Raw genomic sequence first — 26,613 nt, forward strand, 5'->3', positions numbered from 1 at the left:
TATACAGTGCCATGAAGAAGTATTTGCCCCTTCTAAAATTCTCATTTTCTATTCAGCTTCCACGTTTTGTGTGGACAAAGTTAACTTAAGTAAACATGAAGTGCAGTTTTTAAAGTTATCAAGAGAAAAATTCCAAGCTGCCAACCCACCCTGTTACTTACTTGCCCACTTGTTAAATCATTTCAATTTATTTAAATAATTTAATCATTTAAATCACTGTGGCTAATCACATTTTCAGTTGACTTTCACTGAAAAAACAAGCCTGATTACTACCTCCGGTCCGTGTCTCTTTCGGTCATTGGACGTTACGTTTGAAACAAGATATTAAAAATTGAAAAACGACGGATTATTGTATTTTCTTTTTAATATCAAAATTGAAATACAGCTTGATTTTGTCTGGAACGAGTAAGAAGATGTTTAATTTGAGGTTTAGTTTGATGTTCAATTTTTAATTCTAAAACGAAAATAGAATACTGTATATCACGAGACACAAATCGAAATACGGCTCATATATTGGTTTTCGATTTCTGTCACCGAAAGCATTTCTCCTAGTGACCAGCAGATGACGACAGCGTTGGGGGTTCAGTCGGCCGAAGTTTACAGTCGGAATCGCTAACGGACGCTCCGGATTAGAGCCGAAATGGGCAAGACGAGATCTAACAAAAAACGTTTTTTTCCCCCCGTACAAAAATTGTTATCCGGCGTACACAATTTGAAATGATCAAAAAACGCATAACATTCGGAGAAAATGTATAAGTTGACAGGTATGACAGATATACAAGCTGTATTTCGATTTGTGTCAGTGCTGTACTCTATTTTCGTTTTGGAATAAAAAATGGAAAGTAAAGCCGTTTTTAGACTTTTCCTTACTCGTTCCAGACAACAAAAAATAAAATCAAGCTGTATTTCAATTTTGGTGTTTGTATTTCAAAATGAAAATCAAATGAGTCGTTTTTCCATTTTTTCATATCTGCTCCCAAACATCATCATCATCAACATCAGCATCCAATGACCAAAAGAGACACGGACCACCTCCATACCTGTTCAATCAATAAATCTAAATATTAACCTATCTGACATGAAGTCGGCCAAAAGACCTCAAAAAGCTACAACAAAATTCCATGACCCAAAGAAATTCCAGAACAGATGAGAAATAAATTGACATCTATCAGACAGGAAAGGGTTACAATGTTGTTTCGAAAGCTTTAAGACTCCGGCAAATCACAGTGAGAGCCATTATTCACAAATCGAGAAAGCGTGGAACCGTGGTGAACCTTCTAGCAGTGGCCTGGCCACAGAAACGACCACAAGGGTTAAGCAAGGACTCATCAAGGAGGCCACAAAGGGACCCAGGACAACCCAGGTCTAAAGAACTGCTAGACTCCCTCGCCTCAGGTAAGGTCAGTGTTTATGACGCAACAATGAAGAAGAGACTAGGCAAAAAGGACATACATAACGGTATGTTCCAATGCGAAAACCACTGCTAACTAACAAGAATATAAAGGCTGGTCTTACTTTTCCAAAACACATCTGAATGATTTCCAAGACTTCTCTTCCATGTCTCTTGTGACATCTGTCATAAATGTAACAGCATTTCAGAAAAAGAACAAACCAAACAATCAAACATGGTGGCGGGGCCGCATTGTAACTTCAAGACCTGGATGACTTGCTGTGATTTGTGTGACTGAATTATGCTCTTTACCAGAAAATTCTGAGGGAGAATGATGAAAACACATCAAGTCAACTTCTGAATGGCTAAAAAAAACAACAAAGGTTTTGAGTGGCCTAGTCAAACCTCAGACGTTAATCTGATTGAAATGCCGTGGTATAAACTTTAAAAGGTCGTTCATGCAGGAAACCCCTCCAGGGAAGCTGAATTCAAGCAATTCGGCAAGAAAACGTTGGCCAAAATATCTCCACAGGGATGTGCAAGGCTCATTTGCCAGTTATAGAAAATGCTTGATTTTGGTTGTTGCTGCTAAGGGTGACCCAGCCAATTTTTAGGTTTAAATTTAAATAAATACAGTGCCATGTAGGTTTGGATTCGATTCACCCCCCCCCCCCCATCATAAAAAAACATTTGAAAATAGCATTTTGTTTACTTATGCTGTCTTTGACTAATTTAAATTTGTTTGATGATGGGAAACATTTAAGTGTGACGAACATGTAAAACTAAAAAGAGAGAAATCAGGAAAGGCCAAATATTTTTTCACAACATTTCTATGTTCCATACAGTAATAACATACATTCATATTGAAACAATTTTTTAAAACTGATATTTAGACATTGTTTCAGCGTCAGACTCGGTCTGTTCCATAGATTCACTCCATTATTAAATATGCAGATCTGATGATATCAGAATGATATTTTCATTGTAGTTATGCATTTATGGATTCTCAAATTTGCCCCTTCAAACTGCTTGGTCCCTGGCTTGGTCCCTGGCTTCGACTGATTCAAGACTGATTCAAGTTCCACACTAGCTTTCATTTGTATTATTTTGGCCGTTGCAAGTAACTGGTTGGTGTGGTCCAGATAACATGCAGTGCACTATGGGCTCTTTTTTGCAGTATGGGGAGTGGATTTAGTCAACTTATTCTGCTGCAGATTCTGTAGTGTGGACAGCGGTCAGTGATGTAGACCAGATCTGGAAGCAACAAGTGAACAGACAGTGTCAGATTGCTATTCGAAGCAAAAGAGTTCGGGTGATGACGATGGTGCGCTAACCAAGCTGGGAGGGGAATTTAAAAAGTCCAAAGCATAAAATGCTTCAAAGGAGAGTGGCGCTGGATACCGCGTGGCGAGAAAGTGGCGATCAGCTCCTCAGCAAAGACATGACTTCCTGCATCGCTGCCAGTGACTTTTGCACCACCACTTGTTTCTGCTCCAACTCTATCAAAACCACAAAAGTGACATTCAGACGTGAACTGTAAATACATAAAGCGATCAGATTGAAAAGAGCATACATTAAAAAAGTCATAGCACGTTAAAAGACTGGTCTAAAAAAAAAAGTAATGTAATTACATTACGCAACGTAACCTAAATTAATTTGTAAAGTTGTTTTAAGTCGTGAAAAATAATTACATTTGTAACTTTAGTATAATTTTGAGAATAAAGTGATATTACAATAACCATACAAAAAATGTGTGATTTTACAAAACCAAGTATAATGCCACTAAGTTGTAATGTTATCATTATTTAAAAAAATTAATCAAATTTAATAAATAATATGAGAAAAAAGTATATAATCTTCCCTTGCCAAAAAAATAGAACAATAAATTTTATTCCTTTTCTTTCTGTGATTTTAACCACCATTTCATTATTCTGTGTCCTTGGGTTCTCCGTAAGGCGCTTGAAATAAAATCTATTGTTTGAGTCATGGTTGCGAAAAAAAATTATAATAAAAGGGAAAATAGCTAAAACGTTGTGAGAATCAAGTTGAAATACAATAAAATGATGTGGGGATAAGTGGTCATCTAGTGAGGAAGAAAAGTGGCATGTTTCACTCAAGCACTTCATGTAGCTTGTTGCTAACATCCCAATCATACTTCACCTTTTTGCTGTTTTCTCAGCAGCTGTGTCATTTTTCCAGAAGCCATCATAACTTTGAACGCCATGTCGAAATCTGCAGAGACAGCGCCACGCGTCTTAGCACGTCTGCCCGGAAGCAGTCGAACCCTCCCATGGACACGTGTCAATCACCTTGCTGGCTGGCCTGGTCGTTCTGGATCCTCAGGGAGACGTCCTTCATGTCTGTCAGGAAATCGCTGAAGAGGGCATCTGTGCATCCTGCCTTGTTGCAGTGTCCCCAGAAAGTAGCAGCGTCCAAGTTGTGCTCTGTTAAACATCACATTTGGTTGATTTGCCATTCAGTTGTACACCAGCAAAAATATTTTTGTCTCGATGGATCAATTAGCCTTGACCGATTCTGTTTTCAATTAGAGTAAAAAAAAAAAAAAAAAAAAGCAAGTCTATACAAGCCGATTAATCAGATTTCAAAAGACATTTTAAACTCAGCACTCTATGGCTACACCGCAGGTCTTAATGCTCAATTTGGATGGTTTGAAAAATATCACATTTTTTGGTGTAAGCGTTCATACTACATTATAAATGCGACCTCGTTCTTGTCTGCTGTATGAACGCACGCGTCGCCAAAGTGACCCACATGCGCAAGAAGAGACAATGTCACTCACCACGTATTGTTTACGGAAGTAAATGTGGTCCAGCGTGTCGGGGCATTTCTACAGTGAAGCGATTCGGTAGGAGGTCGAAATAAATACAGTATATGGGGGGAATAAAGCATTCCTTGCAGTTGAGCATGCGCAGAGTGTCTCGATCGTGTCTGTTTGTGCGCCGGCAGTATCTTTCCCTTTTCTTGCCCTCTTCTCATCCTTCTCCACCACTTATCAGCAGTAATGCTAAGTACAGCATCTTATGCTTTTTATTTTCATGTATTTTCGTTTTTTTTTTTTTTATACAACGTATTTTGACGTAAATTTTGACTAACGGTGAAATCCGACATTTTTTTGTCGAAAAATGTGCGAGTACACATGGTGGAGTTATTGGCTTTAGGACTTTAGGTGTCCTTGGAAAAAACATGTCACCTAACCAAAAAGTTTGACAAGCCCTGATCTACAATCGCCATGGCATCAGTTCTCTACCTTGGTCTTTCTCAACTTTCACCTCTACTCCATTGGAGGATGACATCCGTGTGGGGGTCTTCTCAGGTTGGAGCAGACTTGGGGAATCGCCATCCTGAGGGAACAGCTGCATTAGAACGTGGCGCATTTCTCTACACGTGGACGAGTCGGAAAATGAAGAGGGGAGCATGGGGGGCTCGTTGCAAACTTTGCTACAAATTATTTCATGAATTAATAAGGCCTTTATTGATCCCACAGTGGGGAAAAAAAAAAACATTATATTGTGCTTCTCTCTTTATTAAGGAGCTGGCACTCAGGACCTCCTGAATTCATATTTTGTCTTTATTTGCAGCTCAGCACGCCTAATTAAGTAATAGCACGTCAGTATCACCTATTTCTATATTCCTCACAGGCTCACACTAATTTGGTCTTTTTTTCCCCCCCTCTCATTTCTTTGTCTCTTATCTACGTCCTTTTACATAGCTTCCTGAGTGTTCAGACATAAACCACACCATGGTGGCTTATCAGCAGTCAAACTCAAACTAGCACGAAAAACAATTATTATTAAATACTTCGGATGTACACGTGAGGTGATGCTCACTCAATGAGAAACATAAGCAGATCGAGTCACGAATGCATGGGATTCGTGGTGAAGATTTCGGGAAATGAGTGGCCCAGTCATGCAGTTTTGGAATAAAAACCGACCGGACGTATGAAAACCAGGTCAAAATTTGGGCGAAAAAAAAGAATCGGATAGCAAATAGGACACTCCAAAACAGAGGTTCGACTGTACATAAAAATAAACAAACCATATCAAGTGATTACTGCACGTTAAAAAAAAAAAAAAAAAAAAAAAAAAATTCAACTGAATGACGCGTGGTCATACCTGACACGCTGACAAGTGCAGGAAAAAGAAATGGATGTTACATCAATAAATGTCATCTTGAAATGATGATTCCACGAGAAAGATACTACTTACTTGCCACGACTTTAAGTTGAAATTGTCGTCTAAATCAGAGTCCTCAATAGGGGCTAAAGTTTGAGAGGGCTCATCCTCACCTGTGGGAAAAAAAATACACAAGGCATCAATCAACATGGTGCAATAATGATGTCAACTGATGCAAAACAAGGGGAAGGGGGGCTGTTTGCATCCCTGAGGGACACCAGAGTTTCACAGCGGCAGACGAGTCAACATGAAATGAGTGGGTATTGCGAGTATTTCTAAACATCTTATATGAAATTGAAAAAGCCACAACCTGAACTTGAGCAATCTGACATAATCTTCCTTTTTTTTGCGGACATGTTGGCCTGCCTGCAACAGACAAATGTTACAATAAAATAAAACAACTCTCCATTTACAAAAAATGCAATGCCTACTTACAATAAAAATAAAACCTGCAGGCCATTTGGTACAAGTACGCAGACTTTTTTTGGGGGGGAGCCGTGCGGGAAACGGACTCGATAAACTCTGAACTTTGTGTACACGCGCACGTATTTGCACTTAACAGTATGTTTGATCATTTAAAAAAAACTTTTAATCACGATTAACCACAAGATCAATGCAATTAATAGCATTATTTACAAACCTAGAGATGTTTGAGACTTTTTTCAGACTGCTAACAATACGAGTATTCACTTAAGTACTCACCAATTCCAAGTATTGATACCACAAGTACTTTTAACACAAAAAATTTCAATTAAGGATGACAAAAAATAATAAATAACACACCTTTATTTCTAACGCACATGATTCACTGATGTGATAGCAGTTGAAGTTGACATCAAGTATAAATGTTCACAAAAAATGTTAAGATTTCTGTGACATGGAGCGAAGTGAAACTTGAAACGTCCGGGTCATGTTACCATGCTGTGGGAAATAGAAGGTTCGACTGGGTCCTACGTCTGCTTGAAGCTAAATAAGACTGCGTTCAACCACTTAACAAAACGATATCAACTTTCTTACTTTGTAGGTACTGATACACCTCCGAGCTTTTCAGATTGCTCATTACCTCACGTCTGAAGCGACAGAGTTCGGAAAGTAGTTAAACATGTGACTGCACCCTGTCACTTGCCTCTTTTTTAAACATGCTCTTAACCTGCTACATTAGTAGGAAGCGGGATTAAATGTTTTTAAGATGCAACAACTGGCAACTTCCCACATATTTAAAGTCTATAACTGTCATAGAAAGTGGACTCGCACAGTTTCTATGTAAACAAAACGCCAGTGTCACCATACCAGAAGCCATGCATCTATTTCATGCAAAGGCGCATGGGGTGTAAGAAGGTGGAGGATATGTTGAAATTTGGCTGGTATTGGCCCGATACCGACATCTGGTACCAGTACTCGCACATCCCTAAACAAAATCCAACCATAAATCTAAGTCAGGTATCGAACACTTCTATTTTGCATCAAAATGCCGAATAAAAAAGTGCTATAACGTGCTCTGAAAACACTTTTAAGCAATAGTTCAAGCACTCATTGTATCCCAACTTTAAACTATGTATTCAAAGCAAACAAAACTGAATCTCACTGGCACTGCCAGGTTATTAAATCTTATGTATATTACAACAACGGAGCAGTCGCTTTGTAATGCTGCGTCTTGGGCTTGCACTGTTCGGTGCTGGACTTCGTTTATTTTACGTCAGGCTCCTTGTTCGGCAGCTAAAGGAGTCCTCGGTAAGATGTGTGGAGTTTGTCAGCGGCAGCTATTGTTTTTCCACCTCGAAAAGAGTTAAGACTTATTGTTTTATTTTTAAAACATGTCCATACAATCAAAAATATTAAAACGTGTATTTTTTTTTGTTTTATTTAGGTAAAGACGACAAAGAAGCTCTCTTCTTCCGTGCGGTATGACAGCTAACCTTTCAGAGGGTGCACGTTGCAAAGTTGTCTCGTTTGCAGTCCTCTCTTCTTCATACAACTGGTGTAGTCTTTTTGTAACTGCGTGTCTCGATGGAATCTCATACATGCGGTCGTTCGTTGCGATTCTAAAAACGTTTCTCAGACCAACATCGTCCACAACACTGATGGGCCTGCAGTCTGTAGCTAACCACTTCGCTATGGCATTTGTTAGCTCCTCTTGACTTTGTTTGTCTGTAGTTGTCCCAGACATTTTATCAAACGGAGTCAGCCAAAGTGTCAGTTCACTATTTGCTTCGTTAAACGGGATGCTGATGTCAACTTCGTGTATTGCAGTTAGATGGTATTTCAGACTGGATGTACTCCGGTGATAACAAAATCCAAAATTGCAGTGCCTACAAAACGCTTTCCTTTTGTCGACTGCGCCGTCTGGAAGAACTTTAAAATAAAAATGCCCATTCAGAAGTTCGGTCCTCTTCCCCATGTTTGTTTCTTCGCAACTATTGCTTTACCGGTGCCAGTATCGATAAACACGTGGTTATTTAAAAAGTCTATGCCGGTGAGCCCCGCAGCCAGTGTGGGTACCAGTTTTATTTGTGGTCCTGCGCCTGTTGATGACGTCAGTCTACATGATCGGCTGGAAGACAGGATGATGACGTAGAAGACTATGGTTGGCCCGTTTTGCAGAAATGGGATTCTAGTTCTTCGTAGAATATGGACGAATTTTGCAAAGAAATCAGTTACTGCGATGGATTTCCGACAGCCATGACTACCGCTTCTAAAAACAATGTGCACTTTTTTTCTTTTTAAATCAGTGATTAACTGTTTATTTTTTCCCCGACATTTTGAAAGGAAAATATGTAGCCACGGCTGGTAGAGATAACTAAAATCAGGTTCTTTAGTGTGGTGTTTATGTTAAATGTATTAAGTCTATGGCGGGAGATCACTACTCGTAATTAATTATAATAAAATCATTATTATTATTTCCTCCTACAATATAAATATTGGAACGGATATTTGGTCCAATAAATAAAAAAAGAGACTGTACACCATAAATAAAATTATCTACAGACTCAAATTACTTTACAGACATGGGAAAAATAATTTATATTGCCAATTCCTACTATTAACTCATTCACTGCCAGATATTGTCAGAGCCCCTTTTACCCGAACGTTTGAAAAAATGTGAAAAAAATATAAGTTCCTGGGATTGAATGGCTGGACTGTGAAAATACAAAAAAATTTGTCTTTGGCAGTGAATTAAGTCAAACATTTTGATATCTTATATCTTGAAGTATAATTGATCATTTGTCTAACACGAGTCGGCAACCCGCAGCTCTTTCATCCTTCTGTTCCGGCTCTGTGTGGGAAAATTGGGAAAATCAATTATAAGTGTCTGATGGAAGTGTATGTTATTTGTCTCAAAAACGTGTACTTTATTTGCCTCAAAACAAATAACATGAATTATCTCAGCAAAGGAGAAGTGCTCACTATCACAGATTAAGACTGGCTTGTTAACAATATTTGAGAGAAATTGTGATATTGTGTATGTGGAAAAAGTTTTAGACCTTTGAGTTCATCTCATATTATGGACATTTGGGTTAAACATTTTATTTTTTTATAAGAGCTCCTCTCAGGGTTTGTCTTTAGAATTGCATTATGGGGCGCATGGTCCCACGGTTTGGATATAATATACAAGACCATGGGTTGCCCACCCCTGTGTTAAACTGATGCCAAGCGAGCATGCCAAGCCATGCAACACACACACACACACACACCCCCGCACATAAAAATACAAGTACTACTTTTAGAAACACTTACATGTCAGTAAGAATCGACTGGCTCTGTTTCAAAAGGAGGGAGGGAGTAAAAACACGGAAATCATAAACATACACAAATAAGAGTGTTCAACAAATGTATGTAGTGTCGTAAAAAAAGTAAGGAAAATTTTTGCCTTATGTGAGAATAAGTGAGAAATGTTCTGTGACGCTACTGTGTAACTTGCTGCCTTTGGCATTGTTTGAGAAAAAAATCTGCTGGCGTTTAAGGTAAAAAACAAAACAAAAAAAAAACATTTGTGTAACCTCTTACTTTAATGTGGATACCCGTGGCTATTAATACAAAGTGACCAATGTATGTACAAATTTGTTGTTATGGCTAAACTTAGCTGTTGCGGCTTTTAAATCATGTGTGTTTTGTAGTCCGTAACTGACAGTACTCTTTCACGAAGGGGCAGGTAGCTTTGAGTAATGTTTTTCCCCCTTAACTAAAATCATTTCAAAAATGCATTTTATGCTTACTTTCGTAATCTGTGTCTGATATTTACATTTGCTTGATGATCTTAAACATGAACATAGGGAAATAATGCAAAAAACTGAGAATTTTAGAAGACAGCAAATACTTTTTTCCCAGCTAGGTACATGGCACAGCTGCCCTACGTGAATTAGTAAAAACAATTATCCATGATTCCCATTGCTAACTACATCAGTATGAAGAATCTCTAACACAATTGATATTTTTAATGCTGAATACATGACTATTGTTGTTCTACATTAATTTTCAAAGACAACAATTAAGACAACCCCCCCCAAATAAATAAATAAAGTATGATTATTTCTTATACAGTAGATATTCGCTTAATACAATCAGTTTGAAATTCCTCATCCCTTTTCTCAATGGTAAAACATCAAAAGTTCAATGAAAATGAAAGACTCCACATTAAAGCACTTTGTGATGCTGAAAGCTCTCTGGGAAGAATAGGTGGCACTTGACTGTTTCATTAACTATATTTTGATTGAAAATTGACCTCTGGTTTCATACTGGAGTTCCATGTGGCTTCTCCATGTTCATGGATTCGCCAACATAGTAACGGAACTCATTCGTAACCCGCAGACCGCCTGTGTATCTAATTTTAATTAATTCTAATGATAATGAGGCGGATAATGAACCACTACATAGTGATAATACTCTAAGTAATAATATACCATCATTATAAATTCACATTGCCAAGATCCGACACAGATCCAAAAGAGTCAACAGTAACAAAAAAGTACTAATAGTAATGTCTTTTTGAAGCGACGCCCCCCGACTTGGAACTTAACTGTTTCAAAACGACTTTTGTCCAGGAGTATATTAAGCTGCGAGCAGCACCAGCACTCAAGGATGACACTGCCACATCAAGGTGGGATTCATGCACTTCTTCTGGCGTCTTCTACTTCCGGAAATACGCCGTAGCAAACCTGCTGTGTATAGTGGTTTGCTGGTATGCTTTTATTTTGAAGGCCGTGAACGAAGGGAAGTGTGGAAAATAAATAACTTGTTGAACGCGACTTCTGGCCGTCTGTTGGACCCAAATAATTATACAATACGACAAAACCAACCCCGGGGCTAACAATGGAAGTAAGCACACGCAGTTGGGTAAGTAGTAAAGTACTAGTGGCGCATTTTGAAGCGTGTCCAAACCGGGTTCGAATAGTAAATTAGTCAGCTAATGATCCTTAAAAAGCTTCTGAAGTTAGCATCTCTCCCGCGGCGGCATCAATCACAGACACTTTTTTTTTGGGGGGGGGGGGTGATACGCTGTATATATATTGTGCAGAAGTAGTGTTGGGTGAAACTGTGAATAAAAGTGCTCCAGTAACTTCTGCCAATCGAACCAACTAACCTTAGATGGAGAACTTGATTTAGTGGCTGATCCAGACTGGACAAGGTCACATTCATCTGAGGAATCCTTTTTTTCTGTTGATTAAAACACACATTGTAATATACTTATTATATCAAATTCAGTTCATAATTTTGAGGAGGATGGTCAGAACTTACTCTGTTTTTGATTTGTGCTGTGTTTGAAGCAGAACAACCTGACAAGTGCACACAACCATTTTTTCCCCTCTATCTGCGTGGATGAATGCCAACAAACATTCACTGAACTCACCGATATTCGCCTTTGACGTTGTCCACAACAGTTTTGGCCACGTCTTCCATGGCACAGGGGTAGTGGTAGCATTTCATGCAACTTCTCACCTCACAGCCGACCGTGGCACCTTTTTTCTTACATTTGGCACACAGCTGACAGAAACAATTGATCATACTCAAGGGTTTTCGAGTGTGCGATGATTGCTTTTGAGACACTATTATTTGAACTACCAATTTGCTTCCACGTTTGACCTCGTCCCTCACATCCTCCACATCAAAACCGAAGAGGTCGTCGAACAGTGGCGAATCCTTGCAGTATATACCTGAAGAGAACAACTGTGATCCAGAAACAACATGAATCATGTTTAGAAATTATGCTTAAAGTAGACCTATTAGCCAATATTGTTGTTTTAATAGCTTGTATACAAATAATTGGGTCTTTGGAGTGTATTCCTACCCATCAAGTTTGAAATAAAACATGAGCTGCCCATTTCTGACAGTGTGTCTGTGAGCGAGCCACTGTCACCGCAATATTCTATAACACCCACTACCCGTCATAATGGCAATGAAAGTCGCACTCTGCATTTGCTTGAGACAGAACCGCCTCCCAAAAATGTCATGATTTCAACCAGGGCGTAACAAGTGGATGTTAAGAATTTTGTAATATTTTATAAAATAGTGCCAGAGAACTTTTTAAGATACCTGGGAACTGTTAAAATTGTGGGAGAAATGCATTTCCCTTTAATAAACACAGTGTAATACAAACATTTGTTGGTGTTGGCTGATTTCATAAGATTTCAGCTCAGTGAGTATCTTAAGAATTAACATCATTTTTGGGGATGTCTTTACAGAAGAATGCATGATGGTAAGGAGTGTAAAACGTGTAACAATAATCCCAGGAAACTGGAGCATGGTGACAAAATGGATACATGTTTCTCTGACTTTGCGGCTCAGCACAATAAATTGATATTAATAATACAAGAACAAAATGTACACAAAGGCTGTAATGGGAATCTGTGGACTATACAGTTCAATCAGTCAAAAAAAGTGTTTCAACACTAGTTAGTCATGCCTTTATTTATGTCACGACTTCAACGTACATCAGTGGTAAGTATTTTTCAAAATAAAATAAGTCTTTATCAACGATTTTCCTTTCCTGCATCAGCGTAATGTATCAAGGAAGTGTTTGGTGTTGAACTGACCATTGATCACTACTTTTCAAGATGTATTTTCGGACACTTCAGGAAATCAGATGCCATTGATGTTTATTCCTTGTTAAACACACTGACTAATTGAATGCTGTATTTTAACTGGTCTGTTCCTTTGAAAAGAATATTCATGTCAGGCAACTGTCCTAGTAATGCAAATTATTTTTAATAAATATTGAACATTGCATTAGGTACACCTGCACAATTTAATACTGTACAGAGATGTCCATAGTTCGGCCCGGGGGCCAAATGCGGCCCGTGTTCAAATTTGTACCAGCCCGCAGCCTCTAGCATAAAATTAATAATGAGTGGCCCGTCAATAGTATTGACAACAATATAAAATACACGAATGATGTGTTTGGAGCGGTGGGACGCGGAGCGAAGCACTGAAAATCTGTCCATTTGCCCCATTTGTCGCGTCTAAAAAAAAAAAGAATGTTTTTGCCATTTCGCCTTGCGGCAGCCAATCTGCATCTGTCACACTACGTCACACACAGCCACACAGCGTCCTGTTCAATCTGCGGCTTTTTTTTTTTTTTTTTTTTTTTACAGTTCTTGAACTTGGCACTTGACTGTTTCATTAACTTGAATCAAGACAGCAATATTGTTAGCATTAGCATAGTGTGTTGACCACTTGACCGCGATGTTGAAAAATGCCGTCGTCTACTACCAAGCGAAGCCCCTCCCCCCTGCGCTGTGCGCTAATGAGCGGCTGCAGCAATTGGTTTAAAATTTCCCGCAGTAAAACGCGAGCGAATGAAGCGTGAACGTAGCATTAAAGTCGTGTTCGGTGTCAGAGTGAACACATTGCTAGCGGCATGACCTTTTGTGTGGCCCTTTCCAGCACATTTCTAAAATAAAGACTGTTGTGAAGAAAAAGAAAGTTGACAGGGAGGACCGTTGCTTCCAAGACATGTGTGGAAATTGTCTTTTTTTTTTCCAGAAATACAAAACAACTGTCTGTCTAGTTCACTCAGCGATCGTGGCTTTTTAAGGAATTCAACATCAAGTGTCACTACCGGACGAAATTTGCAAACGAATACGACAAGGTGACTGGTAACAAATGCCGTGAAAAATTAAAGCAAATTGAAGCTGAATGGTTGACCCCAACACATTCTCACCTCACCAAATATGGCCCTCTTTGCAAAAAGTTTGTACACCCCTGATCTAATACAAAAAAATTAATAAAAATGCATGCCTTTCGAAAGATAACTCGATTTACACTTATTTAGCTGGATGGGGAAAATAACTGGCATACACAAATTGTTAAACGAATGCATCTCAGATTTCCGGAGTACTGTATATATATATATTTACCAAACAGTTCTGGTGGGCCGTGACATCGTCTTTGGTTAACAGGGCACCGGTTACTTCCGTCTCTCTGGCCCTTTGACAAAGTGCACAGAGTAAGTTCTGACTGGGATCCATTTTAACCACTACTTTCGTTTCGTTTCCAAAGAAATTTCGTCTCTCTCCGACCGTGCTCGAAGATAGGCATAGAAAATATAGAGTATAAGAACTCCGCCTTGGAACTGCGTGCGTGCGGCGACGCTAAGATAGTAGGGGCAGAGACGACCGTCCATTAGTGTGTGCGTACGTGTGCGTGTGTACGCGCGCGTGCGTCAGCGTGCAAACGGTTGTACAAAACGCTGAAAATTTTTGACAAGGGAACTAGAAACAACCTTGAAAATTATGCCTTTCTTTTGAAATGCTGTGTATTCACAGGACACGTTTTGGTATCGAAAAATGTCAACCTAATCAGTATCAACAAGAAACGAGCAAGTTAAGACTTAGTTCTAACGCCGATGTACAGTATTGCCGCCCTTGGCAACATGGCCGCCGCGTAGTCACGTTAGTGATCCAAGTTTCTGCAGCACTCGAGAGGGGTCTGGCCGGAGGAGGGGCACTGTCAAACAGGAAGGGGTGGCCTTTTCTTTCTTTTTCTTTCTCTTCTCGTACTGACATAACCTGTCTGCAAACAGAAGCTACGAACATTCTCAGCATAAGTTCAATAAAGTCTGAAGAAAAAACCTTATCAGCATAAGTGGTCATATAAAATTTTAGCCTACTAATTTTCACAAAGGCACAAGTATGAAGTCATATCTTTTGATTTTCTGAATGCTCCATGCAGGCAAAGAAGAGACTTTTCGGCGGGACATGCTCGGCCGTGGCCCACGGGATGAGAATTCTGGTCATCATGCCCGTTGACAAATTGTAAATATTTAATTTAATCATCATTATTAATTATTAATCATCATTTTCTAAATCATTTTTAATTGATTAATTAATAACTGCTTGTTCAGCGATTGTAACAGCAACCTTTCACTCGAGACTGGTTTAACTTGTTAGGCAGGGAAAAGACAAAACAGCATCCCACTGAACATTCAGAATACCAAATGTCATCTTTTGTTTGGATGTTGTAATTACTACATTTCTATGGAGTCAACTGACACAAAATGGATATAAATAGAAAACACAAGAGACGACATCTCCAACTGTGTACTGTAATGTCTTCTTGTCATTTCGAGTATGAAAAACAATTCTGTACATTCATAATCTATGGAACTACACAGGGGCTGGAAAACGACCCTTCGCAATCAATAACAAGTGTAGTTGTTGATCCTTATCGTGTTTTTCTAACAGCGCAACCTATGACAGTTCAACAAATGATCAGCATTTCACCTTGAGTTCAGTATACACAAGTTTTCAGTCTTACTCAATACCCAGCCACACACACACACACACACACACACACACACACACACACACACACACACACACAAATGACATTGCCTCCCGTGAGTAAGTGGCGCAGTAGTGCTTCATTAACACTTGGTGAAGACAGAACCCCACAATTGGATTCTTACAGAGTGATTTAAAAAAAATGTCTGTGTTTATTGGGGTGAGGGGGAGGGGTGTCAGGCGTCCCACTCCTCCTCCTCCTCCTCCTCAGTCCAAGTGGTAGAGGGACCTGATGCCCGAGGTCTCTCTCTTGAGTCGGCCGACTCACACAGTAACCAGATTCTGTTTGGACTCCGTGTTTGCACGTTCCTGGCAGAGTGTGGACGTGTCTTGCTTTGGAAGGCCGTACAAATAGATGGACAGGAACACCAGGGTGGCTCCGGACACGAACATGGGCGCTGCGGGAGAAGCTACCACAAATGGAAGTCAGTTAAATGGCCTAAAGTTTAGGCCATAAACCTACTGTACATATCGAGACTTCTCACAAAAAGTGAAGCATATTCGCTTTTTGTGGGAAATTTCTGAATGAACCAAGAGTACACTATAAACTTTTACAGGAGCTGAACGGCAAAACGAGGTGTTTTGATTCAACCAAATTCCTCACCCACAGGGATGTGTCGGAGGTCTTCAGCACCTTCTTAAAATACACGTCTGAAGCACAGTTACGTGTCGTCACAACTAGGGATAGGCCGATTATCGTCCAGGCCGATTATCAGCTCCAATGTTCTGAGTTTTGACGAATATGACGTCAGCCTTTTTTCAAAATCTGATGGCCGATAATAAATCACTTTAAAACTGTTAACTTCAAGGAACTATTTACATTTTAAGTTAACTTTATAAGAGATTCTACTGACCCTGGGAACACTGCACTTTTTTGTTTTTGTTTGAAACCAAAACAAAGGTGAGTGAAATTTGATCATTCCTGTCATTTGTGAATTTTGGAGGACTTTATTCACCTGTAGAAAACTATATGGAGCTATTGTTAAGTTTTCATGTAACTTTTGAAGGCATGCTGACGACCCGGTGCGATCCCTTTTTGTTAGAATTTTCCAACTAAGACGTATATCGGCAAACATTTCTAATAAAATAAAATAAAAACATTATGCAAATCTGCAAAATTGTTCAATAAACATATGCTTGAAGATGTTTCAACAAAGTTATGAGTTTTTTTTTTTTTTTTTTAGATTTTTATGGCAATATGTTCGTTTTTTGCTGAAAACGGATATCAGCTCCAAATATCGGTTATCGGCCTCCTTGACTACGAATAATCGGTATCGGGCCTGAAAAAAACGTATCGGTCTATCTCTACTTACAACTAATGTGGTAGTGAACAAGAGTTGTGTGCATGGTGATCGGCTACCTGCGAAGCCGGAGCAGAACACAGCGATAACGATGGCCATGAACCCAAGAACAGGGTTTTGCTCAATCTGGACACAAGGAGAAGTGAAGATGACACAGGCCGAGTTTAGGTCATCCTCGATATCAGTGTTTCATAAAATTAATTTAATGTATCATTGTTGATCTATATTTGCCAGGCTTGCCAGTGATTGTGACTGGCAGAATAATTGCTCTACCACTAGATGGCAGAAGGTACAATTGTGTATCCACTATTTGCCATTCATACGACTGAATAGCTGTTTTTAACCATGGATGGAGGATCAGATTTTAATTAAATATGTATGTAAAATGAGACATGATAATTCAGCTGTGATTTTTTTTTTCGTTTGTGGCATGGAGTTTTTCTAACATATGTGACTTGGCTCAAGAAATGTTGGGAAACACTGCTTTCCATGATAAAGGAGTTTAAACAGCGAACTCATAACTTTGAGGCAGAAATGCATATCACTAGTACTGCAAATCCGTAAAAACCAATTTACTTTTACACAAATATAATATCCGATGTATTATTCTTTTATTTTGAAACATTTATCCTCACACAAAAACAACAAAACATAAGTATAGTCATCAAGGTTTCTTTTATACATATATATATTTTAAAAAGTCACAGGGCAGTGACATCACCATAAATATTGTACAATATAGCAGCTCCAATAATAAACATCTCATTGACAGGCATTAATAAACAATATCTACATTCAGAGCATGAAGGGAATAGTTATACAAGTCACCTCTGATTATACACATTTTCTCTTTGTAGATTGCGGTGTACATGTAACACACAAACAGATGATGGAAAAATATTCAAATAACAGAGAAGGACAAACAATTAGTAGAAAAATAAGACATTAGAAGGAAAAGTGACTCAAGTACCCTTTGTGTTTTTGTTGCATTTCTTACAAATAAACATGTAATACAGCAGCTTAATTATCTGTTTGTAATTGTCAACCTTTTAAATGTGCTCTCGCAGTGGAATTAGTTCCTGTGTGGTGTGATGGGTGGAGTGGTTCACATCCACTTATAGATGCATTAACTGAGATCAGTCCTGCTGGCCCGTTAACATCTAGGACATCATCGTGACATAATGTAATACTGTACATCATTAAAATAAACTATGCTCCTCCCATTTAGGGCGCAGGATGCTTTTGTGTGGATGATTGAAAATATGCTGGTTTTAATGGTAGGTATTAATGTGAACATCTACGGACAGCACAGACAGTCACAAGACGTTCAGGAGGGAGGGAGTGGCGTGGGCACACACGAGGGAGGTGCAGGCCAGCTCAAGATTTGACGTCCGTGAAAGGCGTGCAGGTTTCGCTGCAACTGGATGATGTGCTGAGGTGTCCTGATCCACTGCCTTCTGTTTCAAGACACCCACAAAGAAGAGTGATTGATTGTCGTGTTAAACTTAAAGCCTTGACAACAATGAAGGTGCAGTTGTTGTGTAAGACTTTCTGTTTTAATTTACACAAAACTATGTTAGTTACCGTCTCTGAATTGCAATTATTTAATAGCGTGTACCTCAATTTCCAGCGGCTTGAATGCCTTGGGTAATACTCTATTTCCTCAAATAGTGGCCATCCCTCTAATTGACACTATGCTTGTGCGCATGTGTCTACCACTAAGAAAAATAAACATCTCCTTTTGCGCTTCCAGAAATTGTAGCTCAGGTCACAGATGCTATTGTTCACACACAAATATTAAAGTTACTCTGAAAAAAAACTCAGTTGCTAACCAAAACAGCAGCGCCTCCAGAAAAATGTCAACAAATGAGTGTGAAGACATATTGCATGTTGTAAATGTAAAAGATGATCTGGTCTGGTATGTGATTGCTCCACAATGTTGGGCATATGTGACTTATATTTCTACCCAGTATGCCTCAATTCTTGCCGCCTTTGCGAGATTTTCCCCAAATAGTCATTTTTTCATTTTAATTTTTAACTTTTGACTTTCACTTCGTGGGAATATTTCAGCATCGTTGTTTGATATTACTCCAATAAAGGCTAAGAGACTCTGAATGCCCATCTAAAGTTGAGTAAATAACACAGCCCAGGTTCAGGTATTTGCAGGCTTAACTAAAATGTGTAATTTTTAGAAAAAAAATGGTGGTGGTAGTGTTGTCATTGCTGTTTGCTCAGTTGGTTGTTAGCTAAGAAGCATTCTGCAAAAAGGAGGAAGCAATAGGAACCGGTTTCATTTTGGTAAGAATCTGGAGAAAGGTGCAGAGGCAAGAATCAACAAAGACTCACAATTGTAATTTGGAGCTTTGAGGCATAAAAAACGGTTTAAGAAACCCTGTATGAAAGATCACAGTGGGAATGAGGCTACATTCCAATCTTGCTAGCAGTTTGAAAGATTGCATCCTCTAGCTACTACTCTAATCTACTGGAACACCGCAGATTCGCAGTTTGGCATCCCAGATTCAAGTATTCATGGATTTTTAAAAATATTTTTGTTATTATTTTCTTTTTTCAGGGAAGACAACCTCTTTTTTCATGAAAAATGCTTATTGGCAGTATATCTCCATTTATTCAAGGATTTGTTTAAAAAAAAAAAAAGTAGCAATTAACCACTAATTTGATCAATTTGCGGGCCAGCCCAGCCCCTATCCCAATGAATAGTGGTGCTCCAGTGTATATACTTGATCTTCCCACCCTTTCTCTACATCTGTGTTGAGTACCTGAGCTGGTGAGTGACTGGCAAGACTTGGACTTTGCTAAGAGGGTAATCAAATTCGCAGTGGCCATCCAGCCCTCTGAGGAGGTGTTCAGGTTACGTACTAACCTGTAATAAAAATACATGAGATAAGCACTGTGCATTATTTGTGATTCCTAATTGGATGGTCAGTAATAGATACGTGTAGCTCACCACTGTCCATTCTCCCCCTCCTTCACCAGCTCCACTACGTCTCCGCTTTTCACGGCCACCTCTTGAGTGGAACCCTTCTCATAGTCGCCCGTCGCCGTGTATTTACCAGTGCACTGTTCACAAAGATAACTGGTATTAGGTGGTCAAACATCAATTGTTTCTCTTTTGAGAAAGTTTCTAAAACAACTTATAAATCATGTGAAAACTGCACGTACTTTATATGAAATTAAAATAAAAAGAATATATAACCCATAAATGGAAATCCCACAAATGTTACCCTCAACTCTAACTTGAGCCCAAGAAATAGTCATATCCAAAATGTGTTTCATAATCTTTGATCTCTTAAATGTTTTTGTTTTGTTTATACTACACAAAAACAATAATAAGCATTCACTAAATTTCATTTTTCAATTTTATTGTATGCAAAAACTTTAATATTTACTATGTTGACCTTTCTATGGACGCTTTTTCTGTTTGTTACAGCAATAGAGAAGGCTGGGTGTGATTAGCATGTGACATTACTCAAAATGGTGATCTTGTTTGGAATGGCCACTTCAAACTGAGCACAGCAAGAATAAAAAAAAAAGGATGACTGGTTTTGAAAACATTGCGTTTTCTGCGTTGGAAAAAAATTGCCTTTTTGACAAATGTCTTTTCCAAACATATTTTTTCCCCCAGAATTTGTTCTATGCAGGCCTACTAGTCTAAACACAGCATTCTGATTAATATTACGTTTGTGGAATATGAGAAATCCACCAGTTTTTAGCTAGCTCAGGGGGCGGCCATTTAGTCACTTCTGTTGACTGAAGATGACATCACAGTTGCTCAGGGCTCAGATAACGATAAATCATAGCTGAGCTTCAGAAAACAGTTGAGCTGTGATTGGTCATTACCGGAGCCCTGAACATTTGTGATGTCATTTTCAGTCGACAGAAGTGACAAAATGTCCGCACCCTGAGATGGCTAAAAGGTGGTGCATTTTCCTGCTTAACTTATATTCCACAAACGCAATATTAATCAGAATGTCATATTTCAACTAGTGGGCCTGCATAGAATATATTCTGGAAAAAAATATGTTTGGGTTGATTTCCGCTTGACAAAAATAGATAAATAAAATTAAAAAAAACAAACGCCTTCCAATTAGAGAATGTCAACAGTGATGTTTCAAAATGCGTCATTTGCTCGAAGAAAACTACTAGCACAAATGGAACATTATTGGCGAAAAGCGCATTGTGAGCACTAGAATAGGTCATGTACTTGTAATCAATTGTTTTTTTCCCTTAATTTATTTATTAAGGAGGCGTTTGTTGAAGTGCTCATTGCACGTTATTCCACAAAGATGTTATTCCACTTTCACGTTGCTAGTGTCACTTGTGTGTGTGATAAGACAAATATTTGCATAACAAAACCTATGCATCATTAAGCCTCATTACTTTCACTGCTATGATGTTTTTTTGGCCAGTGATATGAATGCACACAATCGAAACACCACTGTTGGCTTTTTGCCATGCGAATTTAATAACATGTAATGGAAGTAAATGTATCCGAAATTTTATTTCAAAACTAGTACATATTGACACAGTAACAAAAACGGAAATGTACATTGATCCAAGACGCAGTTGACAAAATTGCTATAAACATGAAATTAGCGCAAGACTCACCAGCTTCTTGGCGCTGTCGTCCTCTGGGTCAGAGTTGAGAGGATCCTCACCGCTGGAGTAGCCTTCGTGCTCCTCTGATGCGTCCATCGAGAGAGAGGTCTTGTTCCAGCCTGAGGGGAGAGAAGAGAAAGCAGAACACAGGGGGTGTGGTTAAAGAAAGGCATTTGACATGAGTTTGATCTGCAATTAGACATGAAGAAAGAGAGGCTAATCCTTCGAGTCCCAGTGCATTTGTAGTGTGTGCAGCGCACGCAGCTGCAATACATATTTACACCAAATTCTACACCTATAGAGATGATGAAAGGTACTGAAAAGACAGTTTCTGATAAGCAGGCGCTGCGCATGCGGCTAGTGTTTTTTTTTTTTTTTTTAACTAAGTGACATCGCCGACTACTGGCCTGACATTCATATTACAGCAGGTCCAGCAGGTGAAGAGGGATTGCTGTTGCTTCCAAAAATTCAAAGGAAAAATGTTCCTGTTTTTCCTAGATTGTTGTCATGTAAAAAAAAAAAAAAATTAAAACAGACATATTATGCAATTTCCCCACAAATTAAAATAGTTTTCTGGTGTCTTAATAAAATCTCATGCATGCCTGTGTGAAAAATAACCGAATGATCAAGAATTAGAGTATGCTTTTTACCCTCACCGCAATGCAGAGTACTGCTTTCATTACCATGACTGGGAAAAAAGCGAGTGTGAACAGCAAAGCATGCACGTCCCCATAAAGACACTTTTAAGTTTAGATTTTATTTTCATTTGTGGAGGCAGAACCTTATCAGCAGGCCGCATTATTAGATTTGTCAATTAAGTGTGCAGATCCAGGTATGTAGTACATGCATCGGCCACATTGGCAAACATAAATGCCACCAAAATTATGATGATACAGTTTGTCAACTTTCATACCGTCACTGAGTGTGAACTGAACCCAAGCTGCCTGCACCAAAGTCAGTCAATATGTCCACTTTAAATATGCGCACTTTACACATTTTAACAACTTGTTACAAACTTGAATCCTCAAACAACAGTGGTGCAGGCAAAGTCAAATTAGGAAAAACTGACATCTACAAGGAGCAGATATTCCAGCAGCTGCCTGTACCTCTCAATTTAGTTTGTAAAAGACTACAGGTGCTCGAGCACCTGGACCTGCTGAAGTGGAGGGGCGGGTGGGTGGGGGGGGGGGGGGGGGCCCGCATCTGAGAAAACACAGCCGGATGTCTCTCACTGCCATGGAAGGATGCAATGATATTGGAAGTCACCTTTAAAGCCGAACGGCGTTGGGTCGCTCTGACGCTTAGTCTTGCGATCCGGGCTGGTCGGGGATCCTAGAAATATTTGCCCGAAAGCAGTTTGTGTGTTAGAGCATGAAAGATCGACCACAGCATTCAAAGTGTACATGCTAAGGAGGGAAACACTAAAGAAACCACAAGCCAAACAATAATGGACTTCCTAATTTTTCCTACTGTTTGCCTTCTATTTGGTTACCAAGTGAAGCACAGGTGGGAGTATGCGGAAAAATCACAAGTTTCACTGGGCACGTATTTTACAGGGACATCTGTGTTTTACATCTTGTATCTACACCACTATTCAGCAACACACTGAGTGAGATGCGCTCACATATAAATAAATACAGAATAGCCGGATGCCGATGATTGACTGTCAGGGACAATTAGCGTTGTGATTTTGCCATCAAAGTGTCACAATTGCGGTGGGGAAAGCACCAAGGCTGCCGCTACTGCTGCTGCTAATACCTGGACACAGCAGAATGGTGATGGGCAGGGTGAAACTTTTATCATCTGTGTTCGGTGGCTCTGTGGAGGCAAGCATGCAGTGTTGGACCGCGCAATGAACCGTTACGATGAACTATCGGTACCTTTGTTGATTATTTTGCCTCCAAGATGTTTACTCGATTCATAGTTAAATATCTGGTGAAAATGCAGGCTGTCTCAAAACCAGTGGTGATTTAACATGAGCGACATGAGGGAGTGCACCAACATATACAGCAGATGCCCTTGTGATGTAAAAAGATGACTAGTTAAAGTATGACTCTGGTAATAGAAACAGGCAATTCAGTTTCTTTACACTGTATTGCCTAAATCTGATTTCAGATGTTGTATAATAAATCATGTTGACTAAAGTATGTATTATCTGTGAGGTTCAGTATATAAGTTAAGCAGGAAAATCCAGCCATCTCAGAGGGCGGCCATTTTGTCACTTCTGTCGACTGAAAATGACATCACAGTTGCTCAGGGCTCAGACAACGACTAATCAATCATGGCTCAGCTTCACAAAACAGGTGAGCTGTGATTGGTTGTTACCTGAGCCCCGAGCAACTGTGATGTCATTTTCAGTCGACAGAAGTGACAAAACGGCCACCCCCTGAGATGGCTAAAAACGGGTGTATTTTGCTGCTTAACTCAAATCCCACAAATTCAATAATAATCAGAATGCCATGTTTCAACTAGTGGGCCTGTATATAACATATTCTAAGAAAAATATGTTTGGGTTGACTTCCCCCTTTGAAAGTATTTCCCGCAATCCCTCAAAATGACTTGCTGGACTTGTGCTCTACTAAGTGAATGTCGAACTTCCCACAACAGGAATGATGATTTGGCGTGACTGGACAAAATGACCTGCAGTTACCTTTCTGAGCTTTGAGGTTACTGAAGCCCTGTAAAGTAAAGCGCTTTTTAGCTGCAGCGCTTCTGTCTGATGTAGGGCTTGTGGCTCTCTCTTCCGACCCGGAGGAAATGCAAGAGGAAGAGGCAGATAATACAAAGATAGAGGAAAGATGCAAGGTAAGTTAAAAGACACTCAAAGGAAGGAAACGTGAGGAAAGACATGAATCAGACAAGAGGTGGGAATAAAGGTGCAATTAGCATGCATAAATAAGGCTTGAAACAGTCCCAAAAGGTCACCTTTTCCTGCCGACTTTGGTGAAGGAGAGGAATTGGCATCGAAGCTGCAGTGTTCTGCTTTCCTCTCGTCTCCTTTCCTCAAACTCCTCTGGCCCATCCTGAATGGACTGCTGCTGGACAGAAGTCAAGTAGTTTGGCCTGGCGAAGATCGCTTTTCATCAAGCGCAAAAGCACACATACCTTTGATTCTCAGGTCCTACTGCTACCGGGGGACATTGGACAACCTGATCTGGCGCCCTCTGCTGACTTGCTTTTGAACAAGACAGAGGAATAAACGTTTACTGGGACGTGAGCAGTAGTGCACTAGAAGTGTGCCATGAGAGATGATCAGGGGTGCCGTGGAAAAGTATAACGTTTCAATCAATTGCATCGATCTAGGACGGGCAGAACAATTAGGTGCCCTTACATTAAAATGGCAGTGGGTACAATAAACCTGTGTAGCCACCTGTTGCTACTCGTACAACAGAATAAGCCATTGCTTCCTGCGAGAATTATAAACTTTGTAATCTATTACACAGGCCCAGATATCATGCAGAGTAAGTAGATTTATGAGTTAAGTGTGATAAGTTGATCATTTTATTTTGTTTGGTTGTGTGCCATGAGGTTTTTCTCATGTAAAACAGGTGCCTTGGTTCAATAAAGTTTTGGAAACACTGCTCTATGGTACTGATATGTGATGTTGCAATGTATAAATACGTCGTCATGCAGTAAGTCTGATGTACCACCGCACTTAATATTTTACATATATTTGTTGTGTATTCATGGCCTAGAACAGAGTTTACTTTTTGCATCATCGCAGGTTAGTTATAGCCAACGCCGCAATCTCGCGTATGTAGAAATTTGGGTTATGAAACGCCGTTATAACACAGGGACAACCTGTATCAACATTTCAATTCAATACTTGACAAAGAAAATAACACACAATGGGACAAAAATTCCCAACAATCGTCAGAGCTGAAGTTGGAATTGAGATCACTATCTTTACCTCTACATGCTTCCAGTTGAGTTGTCAAAACCTTCCTGATCTCCTTCACCCAGGTTGTTTTCACTTCGGCTGTTGGTGCCTGGAATTTCAAGAGTAACATGCAACAAGAGGATGAAAAAGGTGTAACATTTGTCCTTTTTACTCGTCATTACCATTGGAAGCTATTAGGATGTCAACAAACGTTTCATGCCTGCACAATGTAGACTTCTTCTCTGGAGTTACACCAGATTTCAAACTTCTTGTTGTCTCCCTTGGCGTTTTCAGTAATACCCACAGCGTTCATCTGTCAAGGCAGGCAATCCAGTGACATTTCAAACAACACGTGAAGCAAATCGAAGGCATACACCCAAAATCGAGGGGCGCTCACGCTGAGTGACTGCTTGAAGCTGTAGGAGGGAGCCTTCTCGTAACCCTCGCCGCTCTCCTCCCGCCGCTTACAGAAGAGAAGGGCTTTCTCGTGCAGAAAGATGTGTCTCTGCATGGGCTTGAAGCGGGCCAGGTCCTTGACTTTGGCATGGCCTTTCTTGTGTTCCGTCCACACGCTGAACGAGCCTTGCATCAGCAGCTTGCCCAAGTCACTCAGGTTGCCCTGGTTAAGCAAAGACAGAAAGGTAATTTGAGGCCAGTGATGTCAAGTCTTCTCTAGCCACGTTTCGATCAAGCGATTCAGTGCGGTTGCAACAACACCTCACATAAACGCCTTATTATTTCCTCCATCAGGTGACTGCAATTACCTTCACTCTGCCACCAGAAGTCACAAACATTATCAAAAGAACACAGTGCCGGTGCTTTAAATATTAATGAATTCATTCTGACACATTGGAACAAATACAATGGTCAATATACCTGTAATGTAATATACTTTTATTTTTTCCATTTCTAAAAAAATGAATGCAGGGGAAGTCAACTCCCCAAAAATGTCTGGCAATGTGTTCGAAGTGCCTTCACTAGTCTAAACATGGCATTTTGATTAAGATTGTGTTTGTGGAATATCAAGCAGCAACACCCACACGTTTTTAGCCATCAGAGGGCGCGGCCGTTTTGTCACGGCTCACCTGCTTTCTGAAGCTGAGCCATGATTGGTTGTTACCTGAGCCCTGAGCAACTGTAATGTCATTTTCAGTCGACAGAAGTGACAAAATGGCCCCTGAGATGGCTAAACACGGTTGGATTTTGATGCTTAATTCATATTCCACACACACAATATTAATCAGAATGCTGTGTTTTGACTAGTGAGCCTGCATAGAACATATTCTTGTCAAGAAAATGTCTTCCTTTTTAAAAAAAAAACCTTAAGAAACAAATAGGCGATAAAGAAAATACCGGTAGATGGATTTATTCTTATAAAATGCATTTTTACAAATAGCAACTCTGCTGAACAGCTTCTTTCCAAATAAAGCTGCGGTACTCTATGCAGTTGATGAGT

The 26,613-nt window shown here is 39.6% G+C and overlaps 2 protein-coding genes across 12 annotated transcripts in view; both read right to left on the minus strand.

Moving 5' to 3' along the window:
- Positions 1 to 2,187: 2,187 nt before the first annotated feature.
- phf11 (PHD finger protein 11) lies at positions 2,188 to 14,208 on the minus strand. 3 transcript variants are annotated; one of them, XR_015089495.1, is made up of 13 exons: positions 13,935 to 14,208; positions 11,641 to 11,745; positions 11,429 to 11,562; positions 11,317 to 11,354; positions 11,162 to 11,235; positions 9,319 to 9,341; positions 5,894 to 5,949; positions 5,617 to 5,696; positions 4,659 to 4,752; positions 3,700 to 3,834; positions 3,551 to 3,622; positions 2,725 to 2,889; positions 2,188 to 2,644 (listed from the first exon to the last, which is right to left on the minus strand). XR_015089495.1 is itself a non-coding variant. In XM_086051152.1 (12 exons), exons 1-12 carry the CDS (start codon positions 14,043 to 14,045, stop codon positions 2,813 to 2,815), a joined length of 999 nt encoding a protein of 332 aa, XP_085907278.1. In that variant the 5' UTR covers positions 14,046 to 14,208; the 3' UTR covers positions 2,188 to 2,812. The 3 variants fall into 3 exon arrangements, 2 of the variants coding, with proteins under 2 accessions (XP_085907278.1, XP_085907280.1); XM_086051152.1 differs by having other exon boundaries at positions 2,188 to 2,889; XM_086051154.1 differs by lacking the exons at positions 9,319 to 9,341; positions 11,162 to 11,235; positions 11,317 to 11,354; ... (1 more) ...; positions 11,641 to 11,745; positions 13,935 to 14,208 and adding an exon at positions 7,500 to 9,256 and having other exon boundaries at positions 2,188 to 2,889.
- A 2,970-nt stretch (positions 14,209 to 17,178) lies between these two features.
- mcf2lb (mcf.2 cell line derived transforming sequence-like b) overlaps positions 17,179 to 26,613 on the minus strand; it is a 36,346-nt gene continuing 26,911 nt past the window's right edge. For 5 of the 9 annotated variants that reach the window (XM_086051645.1, XM_086051641.1, XM_086051648.1 and 2 more), the window contains 12 exons: positions 25,555 to 25,776; positions 25,378 to 25,470; positions 25,188 to 25,266; positions 24,383 to 24,452; positions 24,203 to 24,315; positions 23,928 to 24,017; positions 23,036 to 23,095; positions 22,544 to 22,609; positions 21,287 to 21,396; positions 19,626 to 19,738; positions 19,438 to 19,541; positions 17,179 to 18,117 (listed from right to left, as the gene is read on the minus strand). In XM_086051645.1, the coding sequence (XP_085907771.1) occupies positions 18,038 to 18,117; positions 19,438 to 19,541; positions 19,626 to 19,738; positions 21,287 to 21,396; positions 22,544 to 22,609; positions 23,036 to 23,095; positions 23,928 to 24,017; positions 24,203 to 24,315; positions 24,383 to 24,452; positions 25,188 to 25,266; positions 25,378 to 25,470; positions 25,555 to 25,776 (1,200 nt within the window). In that variant the 3' untranslated portion in view covers positions 17,179 to 18,037. The remainder of the gene's footprint in view (positions 18,118 to 19,437; positions 19,542 to 19,625; positions 19,739 to 21,286; positions 21,397 to 22,543; positions 22,610 to 23,035; positions 23,096 to 23,927; positions 24,018 to 24,202; positions 24,316 to 24,382; positions 24,453 to 25,187; positions 25,267 to 25,377; positions 25,471 to 25,554; positions 25,777 to 26,613) is intronic. The other 4 variants (XM_086051642.1, XM_086051650.1, XM_086051643.1 and 1 more) reach the window with 4 other exon arrangements.

The sequence above is a fragment of the Filicampus tigris genome, chromosome 14, assembly GCF_054856515.1.
Source record: "Filicampus tigris isolate MCC_2025a chromosome 14, RoL_Ftig_1.0, whole genome shotgun sequence".
Taxonomy (NCBI): domain Eukaryota; kingdom Metazoa; phylum Chordata; class Actinopteri; order Syngnathiformes; family Syngnathidae; genus Filicampus; species Filicampus tigris.